The sequence below is a fragment of the Zonotrichia albicollis genome, chromosome 10 (assembly GCF_047830755.1).
Source record: "Zonotrichia albicollis isolate bZonAlb1 chromosome 10, bZonAlb1.hap1, whole genome shotgun sequence".
In the NCBI taxonomy this organism is placed as follows: domain Eukaryota; kingdom Metazoa; phylum Chordata; class Aves; order Passeriformes; family Passerellidae; genus Zonotrichia; species Zonotrichia albicollis.
In genome coordinates this window covers 1,637,027-1,649,623 of record NC_133828.1, presented here as the reverse complement: position 1 = coordinate 1,649,623, position 12,597 = coordinate 1,637,027, and the positions used below count along the sequence as shown (strand labels likewise).

At 42.7% G+C, this 12,597-nt stretch overlaps 1 protein-coding gene across 34 annotated transcripts in view; it reads right to left on the bottom strand.

Annotated features, from left to right (window-relative positions):
- NEB (nebulin) overlaps positions 1-12,597 on the bottom strand; it is a 108,291-nt gene that overhangs the window by 68,419 nt on the left and 27,275 nt on the right. For 29 of the 34 annotated variants that reach the window (XM_074547825.1, XM_074547791.1, XM_074547798.1 and 26 more), the window contains exons 41-63: positions 12,335-12,538; positions 11,885-11,989; positions 11,690-11,797; positions 11,215-11,526; positions 10,352-10,555; positions 9,899-10,003; positions 9,704-9,811; positions 9,229-9,540; positions 8,561-8,764; positions 8,104-8,208; positions 7,909-8,016; positions 7,432-7,743; positions 6,961-7,164; positions 6,591-6,695; positions 5,772-5,879; positions 4,907-5,218; positions 4,284-4,487; positions 3,631-3,735; positions 3,063-3,170; positions 1,909-2,220; positions 1,285-1,488; positions 644-748; positions 69-176 (exon numbers count right to left, since the gene is read on the bottom strand). In XM_074547825.1, the coding sequence (XP_074403926.1) occupies positions 69-176; positions 644-748; positions 1,285-1,488; positions 1,909-2,220; positions 3,063-3,170; positions 3,631-3,735; positions 4,284-4,487; positions 4,907-5,218; positions 5,772-5,879; positions 6,591-6,695; positions 6,961-7,164; positions 7,432-7,743; positions 7,909-8,016; positions 8,104-8,208; positions 8,561-8,764; positions 9,229-9,540; positions 9,704-9,811; positions 9,899-10,003; positions 10,352-10,555; positions 11,215-11,526; positions 11,690-11,797; positions 11,885-11,989; positions 12,335-12,538 (4,062 nt within the window). The remainder of the gene's footprint in view (positions 1-68; positions 177-643; positions 749-1,284; positions 1,489-1,908; positions 2,221-3,062; positions 3,171-3,630; positions 3,736-4,283; positions 4,488-4,906; positions 5,219-5,771; positions 5,880-6,590; positions 6,696-6,960; positions 7,165-7,431; positions 7,744-7,908; positions 8,017-8,103; positions 8,209-8,560; positions 8,765-9,228; positions 9,541-9,703; positions 9,812-9,898; positions 10,004-10,351; positions 10,556-11,214; positions 11,527-11,689; positions 11,798-11,884; positions 11,990-12,334; positions 12,539-12,597) is intronic. The other 5 variants (XM_074547818.1, XM_074547817.1, XM_074547816.1 and 2 more) reach the window with 5 other exon arrangements.

Here is a 12,597-nt window from a genome sequence, read left to right as displayed (position 1 = left end):
AAGTGAACAAAGATTCTGATTCTCTTCCATTACCAAATCCATAGAGAATGAGAACAAAGCCTGCTCACCTCACTGGCAATGTCCCTGGAGGCTTTGGCAGACTGAATGGGAATGGCATCAAATCGCAAATCATAGCCCTTCTTCTTTGACTCCTCCAAGGCCAGCTTGTACATTTTCTGTGAGAAAGAGTCACATCTTAGTTTAAAAAAACAAAATTCAAACTTGCATTTCAGTTCAGCACAACTAGGCAGTAAAACAAATGGAATCTCTAAACAATATTGTTTATCTTCAGACAATTTAAATACAGTTCTATAGGAAAAAAAATTTTCAAAGACGTTGGAATTTTATTGTAGACGTTTGGAAAATGGAAATCATTTAGGGAAGGCAAAGATGGGAACATTTAAAAAGCTAAACTACCTATTTCCACAACTTGCTTTAGAAATTATTTCTCATTTATGGGGGATAATATATTCTAAAAGAAAATATTTTTTTGTGGAAGAATAACTCTGACTTCAGCTCTGGAAATGGCCATGTATGAAAATAAACAACTTGACAATATTTTACCATTAACACAAAATCAAAGGTGATGAAAATTGTACTTATGAGAAACCCTTTAACTGTCTCAGATTTCAGCTGCACTCACCTCACTGTAGTTCACTCGGTTCTGTTTGGCCAGCAGGATTTCTGGGGTGTCAGGCATGACATGAATCGAGGTCTTGTCTTTGTTCCAAGCTTCAGTGTACAAACGCTAAAAAATAAAACAGGAACAGATTGATAGGACATTCCAAACTAGGTTAACATCTCAATAAACATGGAAAACACATTAACTAAAATGATAGGAAACTGGTCTAGGGGAAATTGTCCCATCCCATGGCAGAAGGTTAGAACAAAATGATCTTTAATGTCCCTTCTAACCCAAACCTCATTATGACGCTATGAAATATAGCATGGGTATACAGTTATGTGTTAATCTGGTAAAAGTAACATGAAAAAAAGGAGAATCAATATGAGGGAGTTCAAAAACATTAAGGAAACTGCCATATTGCTTCAGAATAATGAATAAACCAAAGAACTATTAGTGCCCAATGCACACACACTCCAAGGAAAATATTTAAATGTAAAATGCAGAATATTACACAAATTTGAGTCTTCTTAGAGTTTTGAGTGAAATAACAAGAGCACAATGATTAAAAATGCATCATACTTGAACTGCAGCATTGCTTGTGCTCGGTTCATTGCCAGCCCTGCCTCCAGGATGTGCCACCCAGAGGGATCAGGACTCACCTTGTTCATGGTGTCTGCGTTCTGCTTGGCCAACACCATCTCCAGGGAATCCGTGACACTGGTGAACTTGATGGTGTCCGGATGCTGCCGGTAAATTTTGTCACTCAGGATCTCCCCTGCTCTCTTGGCTTTCTCAACTTCCAAAGAACCAATTGGGACCCAGCCAATGCCCCGCAGCCACTCCAGGTCAGATTTGTAGCAGTTCTGTTACAATAAAAAAAGAAATTACACAATTTAATTTAATAAAATAATCATCATAATGTATGTTACACAGTGCATCCTTCCAAAGGGAAAACACCTTGCTATCAGCTCTTCATTCAAACAAACTCAAAGCTGTAAAGAAAATTGTGGAAAAAATAACAGCATTTCATCTACATTAAGGGTGAAACGATTATTCAGCTTTCACAGAATGGTAAATGAAAGATAGTTCAAATCCTTGCAAGATTTCGTTTAAATATCAATTAGTTGGTATAACCTCTAGGAGAGCTGAGCATCAATTAACTGTGAAACTTAAAAAGAAATCTCAGAATGTTGGTTGTATCACATCAGAACAAGATGGCCTGATCCAATTATGTAAAATATCAAATACATTCCTCAGCAAAACTTAAATGTCAGAGAACTCACATCACTCTGGAGCTCATAGGCTTGCTTGGCGTGGATGACATCATTCTGGTCTGGCAGACAAGTCCACTGGTGCAGGTAGTGCCGGTAATCGGCATCACTGACCAGCTCCTGGCACTTCTTGGCCAACACCACTCCCAGCATGTCCACGGGGCTGCTGAACCTTGTCTTGGACTTCTCAAAGTCCTTCTTGTACTCCCTGTCACTCTGGATCTTGGCCACGTGCATCGACCACATCATCTTGGGGTCATCCTCGATGTTCCTGGCCCCAATGTGGTGGCCCAGCTGCTTCCGATATCCTTCCTTGTACTTGTACTGAAGCAGAAGAAATTTAAAGTTACTTGGTGTATTGAAAAATTAATAAATAGTTCTAGCAGTTTAACATACTCATTAGTTGTGAAGATAAAAATATTATATAAGCCTTTCTACTCTGGGATTAATTTTCATTTAAGAAACTTTTGGATTAGATATAATTACCTGAGACTTTTTATATAAAATGCTTTCAATTCACTAAATATTTAATGTCACATTCTATCAAGTTTGGTACTTCACATTCTTTTACTATTAAGACTACATTGTAAATATTAACTTACTTAACAGACTTTTTATAAAACTCCTTGATTAAGTTCATATGATTTTCTCTGTATACAAAGAGTTGAAATATCCAACTTGTGAGTAAACAGGGAGCATAAAAATCTGTTATCCTTCATCTCTAAGTGATGCTGCCTTACCAGAAGCACAAGCTATCATAGTCATTGTATGGTTTATCCCAGTTTTTATGCTCAGACATCTTGAATTTCATTATGGCACTTGAACAGAAATATTGTTTGAATCAGAAATTAACCTGACAAACTCTACCATTGGTTCATTTGATCATGCTGCTTGAATACCCATGGACATCAACAGAAGTACTGCAGGGGACCTATTAATAATCTTCACATTATTATATTTATTTATTACAGTGATATATCCTTCATGATAAAAATACTGGCTCCCCCTTCCTTCCATGCACTAAAGGAAATGTAGTGGAATCTTTACAAAGAATCATTATGAAAATATATTTCTATATTATCTATTCTATGAAGTATGACAGTAGCAAACCTTATGATTATTTCCACTCCCAGAACCACAGAGAAATGAGAACAAAGCCTGCTCACCTCACTGGCAATGTCCCTGGAGGCTTTGGCAGACTGAATGGGAATGGCATCAAAACGCAAATCATAGCCCTTCTTCTTTGACTCCTCCAAGGCCAGCTTGTACATTTTCTGTGAGAAAAAAAATCACAATCTAGTTTCAAAAACAAAATTGCATTTCAGATGAGCACATCGGAGTATTCAAGTCCCTAAACAATATTGTTGATTTTCAGGCATCTTAAACATCTTCAGCCCAGCTCTACATTCATTGGAAAATAAAAAACTGCAGATTTCAAAGACCTTGTAGTTTTATTGTAGATGCTTGGAAAATAGAAATCATTTAGGGAAGGCAAAGCAAAACTAATTATTTTCACACATTGCTGTAGAAATTATTTCTAGTTTATGTGGGATAATATATTTCAATAGCCCAATTAGATATCCAGGAGTTCAATTTCTGGAACAACTCTGATTTCAAACCATTTGTGAAAATAAAAAACCTGGCAATATTTCACCATTAGCTAAAAGTCAGGGATGACAAAAGCATACTTGTCAGAAGCACAAGTTAATTGTCTCAGATTTCAGCTGCACTCACCTCACTGTAGTTCACTCGGTTCTGTTTGGCCAGCAGGATTTCTGGGGTGTCAGGCATGACATGAATCGAGGTCTTGTCTTTGTTCCAAGCTTCAGTGTACAAACGCTAAAAAAGAAAACAGGAAGAGATTGATAGGACATTCCAAACTAGGTTAACATCTCAATAAACATGGAAAACACATTAACTAAAATGATAGGAAACTGGTCATGGGGAAATTGTCCCATCCCATGGCAGAAGGTTAGAACAAAATGATCTTTAATGTCCCTTCTAACCCAAACCTTACTATGACACTATGAAATATAGCATGGATGTACAGTTATGTGCACATCTGGTAAAAGTAACATGAAAAAAAGGAGAATTAATATGAGGGAGTTCAAAAACATTAAGGAAACTGCCACATTGCTTCAGAGTAATGAATAAACCAAAGAAATATTAGTGCCCAATGCACACACACTCCAATGAAAATATTTAAAAGTAAAATGCAGAATATTACACAAATTTGAGTCTTCCATGAGCTGATCTTAGAGTTTTGAGTAAAATAACAAGAGCACAATGATTAAAAATGCATCATACTTGAACTGCAGCATTGCTTGTGCTCAGTTCATTGCCAGCCCTGCCTCCAGGATGTGCCACCCAGAGGGATCAGGACTCACCTTGTTCATGGTGTCTGCGTTCTGCTTGGCCAACACCATCTCCAGGGAATCCGTGACACTGGTGAACTTGATGGTGTCCGGATGCTGCCGGTAAATTTTGTCACTCAGGATCTCCCCTGCTCTCTTGGCTTTCTCAACTTCCAAAGAACCAATTGGGACCCAGCCAACGCCTCGTAGCCATTCCAAGTCAGATTTGTAGCAGTTCTGTTAAAAAATAGGAAAAAAATCACTCACACAGGTTATTCTATCAATAACAATAATGCAACTTGTAGTGAATAGTTCACCAATAAGTAACCTCACTATCAAGAATTAATTGAAATAAATTCAAAGCACAAGATAAAATATAAAAAAAACAAGTGCATTTCCACTGCATTAAGGGTGAAACCATTACCCAATTTTCACAGAATGGTAAATGATAGATAGCAATTCTGGAGTTAAGAGGATTTCATTAAAGGATCAATTAGTTAACTTATCCTGTTGGAGAGTTCAGTTTCAGTCAGCTACAAAATTTAAAAAGAAATCTCAAAATGTTGGTTCTATCACATCAGAACAAGATGGCCTGATCCAATTATGTAAAATATCAAATACATTCCTCAGCAAAACTTAAATGTCAGAGAACTCACATCACTCTGGAGCTCGTAGGCTTGCTTGGCGTGGATGACGTCGTTCTGGTCGGGCAGGCAGATCCACTGGTGCAGGTAGTGCCGATAATCGGCATCACTGACCAGCTCCTGGCACTTCTTGGCCAACACCACTCCCAGCATGTCCACGGGGCTGCTGAACCTTGTCTTGGACTTCTCAAAGTCCTTCTTGTACTCCCTGTCGCTCTGGATCTTGGCCACGTGCATTGACCACATCATCTTGGGGTCATCCTCGATGTTCCTGGCCCCAATGTGGTGGCCCAGCTGTTTGCGATACCCTTCCTTGTACTTGTACTGAAACACAAACCAAAATATTACATTTCTGTATCGCCTATAAATATCAGTTACTCATATTAAATATTTCTAACAATGTCCTTTACAAACTTATTTATAACCTACCATTAAAAAAAGTCCCAAACAGTTAAAGCAATTCTCATGCTAATAATATTCTAGGACTAAAGTTTTTTGCTATTTGAGTTAGAACTCTAAACAGAAATTTTTTATCATTTTCTTTTTTGAAGAAATGTGCTTTACTAATATCAGTGAAAAATAATCCTGGTCATATTAAATGCATTTAATCCTCATTACATATGATGATACACATACTGTAAATACTTATGTACACATATAGGGTTATGAGCTATACAGCTATCATGAAAACAGCATTATATTGTTTTTATAATTATCAACATTTATGTTTTTTAATATACATGATAATTTACTTGCAAAAATCTGTTACTTAAGGCCACAGTTTAACTGCAGCGCCTTTTACAGGATCCAGCTGATAATTCTCAGGTTTCAGAGGAGAGATGTCAACATAGAAAGAAACAAAAACTTAGATTCTTACATCACTGGCAATTTGCCTGGATGCTTTGGCTGCTTGGATGGGGATGGCATCAGCTCTCAGATCATAGCCTTTCTTCTTTGAATCTTCCATGGCCTGTCTGTATTGTTTCTAGATGAAGAATTAAACAATGGGACTCATGTAAGTTCCATATGTTATATTCTGTGCAAAACAAATTGCTTGGAAGTAGATCTAATAATTGTGTTTAGATTTATTACACCCAGTTTTATCTACCTTTAACTCAAAACCTCAAATCAGTAGCTGATACAAATTCATGTCAAAGGAAGACCTTTGCTAAATACATTTGTATGTCAAAGGAAGACCTTTGCTAAATACATTTGTTAATTAATTTTTATTTTACTGTTTTAAATAATGTAACACTGCAATTAAGAGCAAAACTTTTCTTCTATACAAATGGAGTAAAACTTTTTAAAACCACTGATATGGCTTACTGATGTGAACATTTTTGCCTAAAATAATGCTGAACACTGGCATCACACCTTTGCAGAATTATGCTGGTAATTGCCTTTCTGGTATTAATTTTTGCCTTCCCAACATTATGCACAATGGCAGAAATTACTCTCCAAAATTCAGTGGAAACACACGACTTGTGTGGAATTTATGGAATTTCTTCTCACCAGTGCTCACTGTTCTATGTATGCACTACCACAAATATACAAACAATGTTTTTAAAGTTACAACTTTTTGGATAAATATGGGAGTTACTAAGGGAAACTGATAGTGCTATCTATAGAAGGTTTCCCAGAACATTCCTGATCCAGCCGTTTGGAACAGTTACATTTGAAGAGCTCCCACACTCACCAGACTGTAGTTCTTCTTGTTCTCTCTTGCCAGTGTGATTTCAGGCGTGTCAGGCATGATGTGGATTTGTGTCTTGTCTTTATCCCAGGCCTCAGTGTACAAACGCTGCAGGAGAAACACAGCAAAGTATTTGGAGATATTCACAATTGATAATTGTGACAAATTAACTTAGTAATTCTCAAGAAAGATATTATTAAATCAGCTCTTGATGAAAACAAGTTTCCCATTGATTACCAAAAATTGAACTTATGTTTTTACAGCCTTACAGTGGTGAAATCTCACAGCACAGACACAGGTCTGTGGCCCCAGTCCTGTCTCAGGGGTTTAGGCAGACATTGTTGATGAGTTACCTGATTAAATCCAGACTCACCTTGTTCATGGTGTCTGCATTCTGCTTGGCCAACACCATTGGGATGGAATCTGGGATGCTGGTGAACTTGATGGTGTCCGGATGCTGCCGGTAAATTTTGTCACTCAGGATCTCTCCTGCCTTCTTGGCCTTCTCAACTTCCAAGGAACCAATTGGGACCCAGCCAATGCCCCGCAGCCATTCCAGGTCAGATTTGTAGCAGTTCTGTTATAAAATATAAAGGCAGCAGTTAAAAATTTCCCCCTTTATATGTTAATCAGCATTTAAATATATTCAAATTCCCTACTATGAAGGTTGATAAGGAGCTAATTCTGATGTTTAGCTGTACATAAACCTTCATAATGCCATTACATTCAGATTACTTCACTCCACAAAAGTGAAAAGATACTGTATGAGAGCAACTACTCTAGTTTATATTCCAAGGAAAACACAGACATTTCAGTAGACCAGAGCTTATCAGCAAGTACTCACATCACTCTGGAGCTCGTAGGCTTGCTTGGCATGGATGACATCATTCTGGTCGGGCAGACAAGTCCACTGGTGCAGGTAGTGCCGATAATCAGCATCACTGACCAGCTCCTGGCACTTCTTGGCCAACACCACTCCCAGCATGTCCACGGGGCTGCTGAACCTTGTCTTGGACTTCTCAAAGTCCTTCTTGTACTCCCTGTCACTCTGGATCTTGGCCACGTGCATTGACCACATCATCTTGGGGTCATCCTCAATGTTCCTGGCCCCAATGTGGTGGCCCAGCTGTTTGCGATACCCTTCCTTGTACTTGTACTGTGGACAAAACAGTTGTTCACTGAGTGTTAGTACAGGGTTTTTACATGACCCTGGAAGCCCCTGGGACCACCTCCAGAAAACATAGCAGCTGAAGCCACTAAGATTTTAAAGTGAGAAAAGAATCAACCCCTGTGTGTGCCACAAGGGCTGCTGTGCACTCACATCACTGGCGATGTCCCGGGAAGCTTTGGCAGACTTGATGGGAATGGCATCTGCCCGCATGTCGTAGCCCTTCTTCTTCTCCTCCTCCATCGCCTGCTTGTACAGTTTCTGCAACAGACACCACCAGGCCCTCACACAATGCTGGGGGCACAGCAGTGCCCAGGGATGGACACTGCACTCCCAACAACCACCCACCTCGCTGAAGTTCACTTTGTTCTGCTGCGCCAGCAGGATCCCTGGGGTGTCCGGCATGATGTGGATGCTGGTTTTGTCCTTCTCCCAGGCTGAGATGTACGAGCGCTGGAAACGAGGAGCACAGAGGGAGATAAGATCACTCAGGTTTAGGGAAACAAATCCAGTGAGAACATCAGCTCTGTGAACCAAAGCAAGAGGTCTCTACTTTGCACTGACTCAAGAACTCCTGCCCTTTCCCCAAACCTTTCTAATGCTTCACCCTTTTCTTTTCTGCACTGTACCCCATTCCTACTCCAACCAGGCAAACAAAAATTTAATCTCATACAAGGAACACAAATCCCTGAGGCAAGAGGGATTTTTCCCCTTGCATAACGTGAGCGTTGGAAGGACAGAGAACAACACCCTGAGAAAGGAAGGTGCTCATTGCCTTCAGGATGCAAACACAAAGAAAACTCACTTGGTCCATGATTTGGGAGTTGTGCTTTGCCAGCACCATGGGCATCGAGTCAGGAAGGCTGGTGAATTTGATGGTGTCTGGGTGCTGACGATACTTCTTGTCACTCAGGATCTCGCTCGCCCTCTTGTTCTTCTCAGCATCCAATGATCCAATTGGGGACCAGCCAATGCCCCTCAGCCACTGCAGGTCAGACTTGTACACGTTCTGGAAGGACAGGAGAGGACACAAAGCAACTTAGCAAATTTCTTCACTCCAAGCAACCTCAACTCCTATCATGGAAAGCTCCTCTTAATGGAACATGTTCCACTGGGTCAACCCACCAGCTTGTGCCACAGAAGTCACTCTGGATAAGCTCAGCTCCCAAAACCTGTCTCTCTGCCCCTGCAACATCACAAGAGGCTATCAAGCAATCCACAAATCTTCTACCTATACCTTCTAGGTATTGCCAGTAAAGTCCTACACCATTTCTAAGTCTGCATCTGGCAGAGACATTGGAGGAGCCTTTTATATCATATCCTAAGGCTCTTCACACCATTCTCAGCTGCACAATTTTTTACCTCTGCCAACTCTTGGCTCCCCAGAAGAAAAAGGATTTTAATTCCTTTTTGACTTCCTCAAAAAGAATAGACAACCCAAGTCTGTGACACAGCCTGTAAAGAACAACTCACATCACTCTGCAGGTCGTACACTGTCTTGGCATGGACAACGTCGTTCTGGTCCGGCAGGCACGTCCAGCGGTGCAGAGGGTGCCGGTAATCGGCATCACTGACCAGCTCCTGGCACTTCTTGGCCAACACCACTCCCAGCATGTCCACGGGGCTGCTGAAGTGGGTTTTGGACTTCTCAAAGGCTTTCTTGTACTCCCTGTCGCTCTGGATCTTGGCCACGTGCATTGACCACATCATCTTGGGGTCATCCTCGATGTTCCTGGCCCCGATGTGGTGGCCCAGCTGTTTGCGATACCCTTCCTTGTACTTGTACTGTGGACAAAAAAATGTTCACTGAGTGTTAGTTTAGGTTTTTTTATGTGGCCAAGACCCCTGCAGCACCACCTCCACAAAACACAAAGCTGAAACCACTGAGGCTTTAAAGAGAGAAAAGACTCAGCCCCTGTGTGTGCCACAAGGGCTGCTGTGCACTCACATCACTGGCGATGTCCCGGGAAGCTTTGGCAGACTTGATGGGAATGGCATCTGCCCGCATGTCGTAGCCCTTCTTCTTCTCCTCCTCCATCGCCTGCTTGTACAGTTTCTGCAACAGACACCACCAGGCCCTCACACAATGCTGGGGGCACAGCAGTGCCCAGGCACACACACTGCACCCCCAACAGCCACCCACCTCACTGAAGTTCACTTTGTTCTGCTGCGCCAGCAGGATCCCTGGCGTGTCCGGCATGATGTGGATGCTGGTTTTGTCCTTCTCCCAGGCTGAGATGTACGAGCGCTGGGAAAGGAGGACAAGAGGAAACAAGATCACTCAGGTTTAGGGAAACAAATTCAGTGAGAACATCAGCTCTGTGAACCAAAGCAAGAGGTCTCTACTTTGCACTGACTCAAGAACCCCTGCCCTTTCCCCAAACCTTTCTAATGCTTCACCCTTTTCTTTTCTGCAGTGTACCTCTTTACTGCTTCAACCACATAAAAGAGTTTTATCTCAAACAAGGAACATAAATCCCTAAGGCAAGAGGGGATTTTCCCCTTGCATAACCTGGGCCATGGAAGGACATAGAACAACATTCTGAGATAGGAAGGTGCTCATTGCCTTCAGGATGTAAACACAAAGAAAACTCACTTGGTCCATGATTTGGGAGTTGTGCTTTGCCAGCACCATGGGCATCGAGTCAGGAAGGCTGGTGAATTTGATGGTGTCTGGGTGCTGACGATATTTCTTGTCACTCAGGATCTCGCTCGCCCTCTTGTTCTTCTCAGCATCCAGTGATCCAATTGGGGACCAGCCAATGCCCCTCAGCCACTGCAGGTCAGACTTGTACACGTTCTGGAAGGACAGGAGAGGACACAAAGCAACTTAGCAAATTCTTCACTCCAAGCAACCTTAACTCCTACCACAGTACCATCTAATAAATGGAACACGTTTCCCTGGGTCAACCCACCAGACACCAGGACTGGGACTCCCATGAAGGTCAGCACCCCACACCTGGCTCCCCACACCTGCAACACCCCAAGGACCTGTCAAAGAATTCACCACTCTCCCTCTCTGTCGTCTCAGCATCCCAGCAAAGACCTTCTCTATTTGACATTCTATAGGTGGCAGAGGCATGAGGGGTGCATCACGTCACCCAAGACACTCTGTACCATGTACCTGCACTCAGAGCTTGCCACTGTCACTCTTGGTCCTCCAAAGGCAATATTTTACCCTGCTGCCCTTCCCCTGCCTTACTGTACGAAAGGTCTCAGCCACAACTCTCCCCTTAAAATGTTCATGGCAAGAAAGGATTCGTCTGTGGCCATGAAGCAGGACCCCACACAAACATCATCACTGAATGCCCCCGTCAAGAAGTGCCACAACACAATATCAGTCACTCAGAATCAGCCAAGAATTATTATTCCAACAAGAACCTCTTCCAGCAGAGGAACAGAATACAAGACTACAAGAGAGACTTGCGTTTGCAACACAGCCAGCAAAGAACAACTCACATCACTCTGCAGGTCGTACACTGTCTTGGCATGGACAACGTCGTTCTGGTCCGGCAGGCACGTCCAGCGGTGCAGAGGGTGCCGGTAATCGGCATCACTGACCAGCTCCTGGCATTTCTTGGCCAACACCACTCCCAGCATGTCCACAGGGCTGCTGAACCTTGTCTTGGACTTCTCAAAGTCCTTCTTGTACTCCCTGTCACTCTGGATCTTGGCCACGTGCATTGACCACATCATCTTGGGGTCATCCTCGATGTTCCTGGCCCCAATGTGGTGGCCCAGCTGTTTGCGATACCCTTCCTTGTACTTGTACTGTGGACAAAAAAATGTTCACTGAGTGTTAGTTTTGGGGTTTTTATGTGGCCAAGACTCCTGCAGCACCACCTCCACAAAACACAGAGCTGAAACCACTGAGGCTTTAAGGTGAGAAAAGAATCAGCCCCTGTGTGTGCCACAAGGGCTGCTGTGCACTCACATCGCTGGCGATGTCCCGGGAAGCTTTGGCAGACTTGATGGGAATGGCATCTGCCCGCATGTCGTAGCCCTTCTTCTTCTCCTCCTCCATCGCCTGCTTGTACAGTTTCTGCAACAGACACCACCAGGCCCTCACACAATGCTGGGGGCACAGCAGTGCCCAGGCACACACACTGCACTCCCAACAACCACCCACCTCGCTGAAGTTCACTTTGTTCTGCTGCGCCAGCAGGATCCCTGGGGTGTCCGGCATGATGTGGATGCTGGTTTTGTCCTTCTCCCAGGCTGAGATGTACGAGCGCTGGGAAAGGAGGACAAGAGGAAACAACAACTCAGAGGTTTAGGGAAACAAACTCAATGAGAAAGTCAGGTCCACAAACCAAAGGAAGGAGTCTGTAATTTGCACTGACCCAGTAAGAGCTTTGCTATCCCCAAACCTTTCTAATATTTCAACCATTTTTTTCCACTCTGTACTTCATTATATCTCCAAAAGAATGTGTTATCTCAAACAAGGAACACAAATCCCTGAAGCAAGAGGATGCAATATCCGCCCCTGAATAACCCAGGCCATGGAAGGACATAGAACAACACCCTGAGAAAGGAAGGTGCTCATTGCCTTCAGGATGCAAACACAAAGAAATCTCACTTGGTCCATGATTTTGGAGTTGTGCTTTGCCAGCACCATGGGCATCGAGTCAGGAAGGCTGGTGAATTTGATGGTGTCTGGGTGCTGACGATACTTCTTGTCACTCAGGATCTCACTCGCCCTCTTGTTCTTCTCAACGTCCAGTGATCCAATTGGGGACCAGCCAATGCCCCTCAGCCACTGCAGGTCAGACTTGTACACGTTCTGGAAGGACAGGAGAGGAAAAAAAAACAGCTCAGCAGCCTCCTTACTCCAAGCAACCT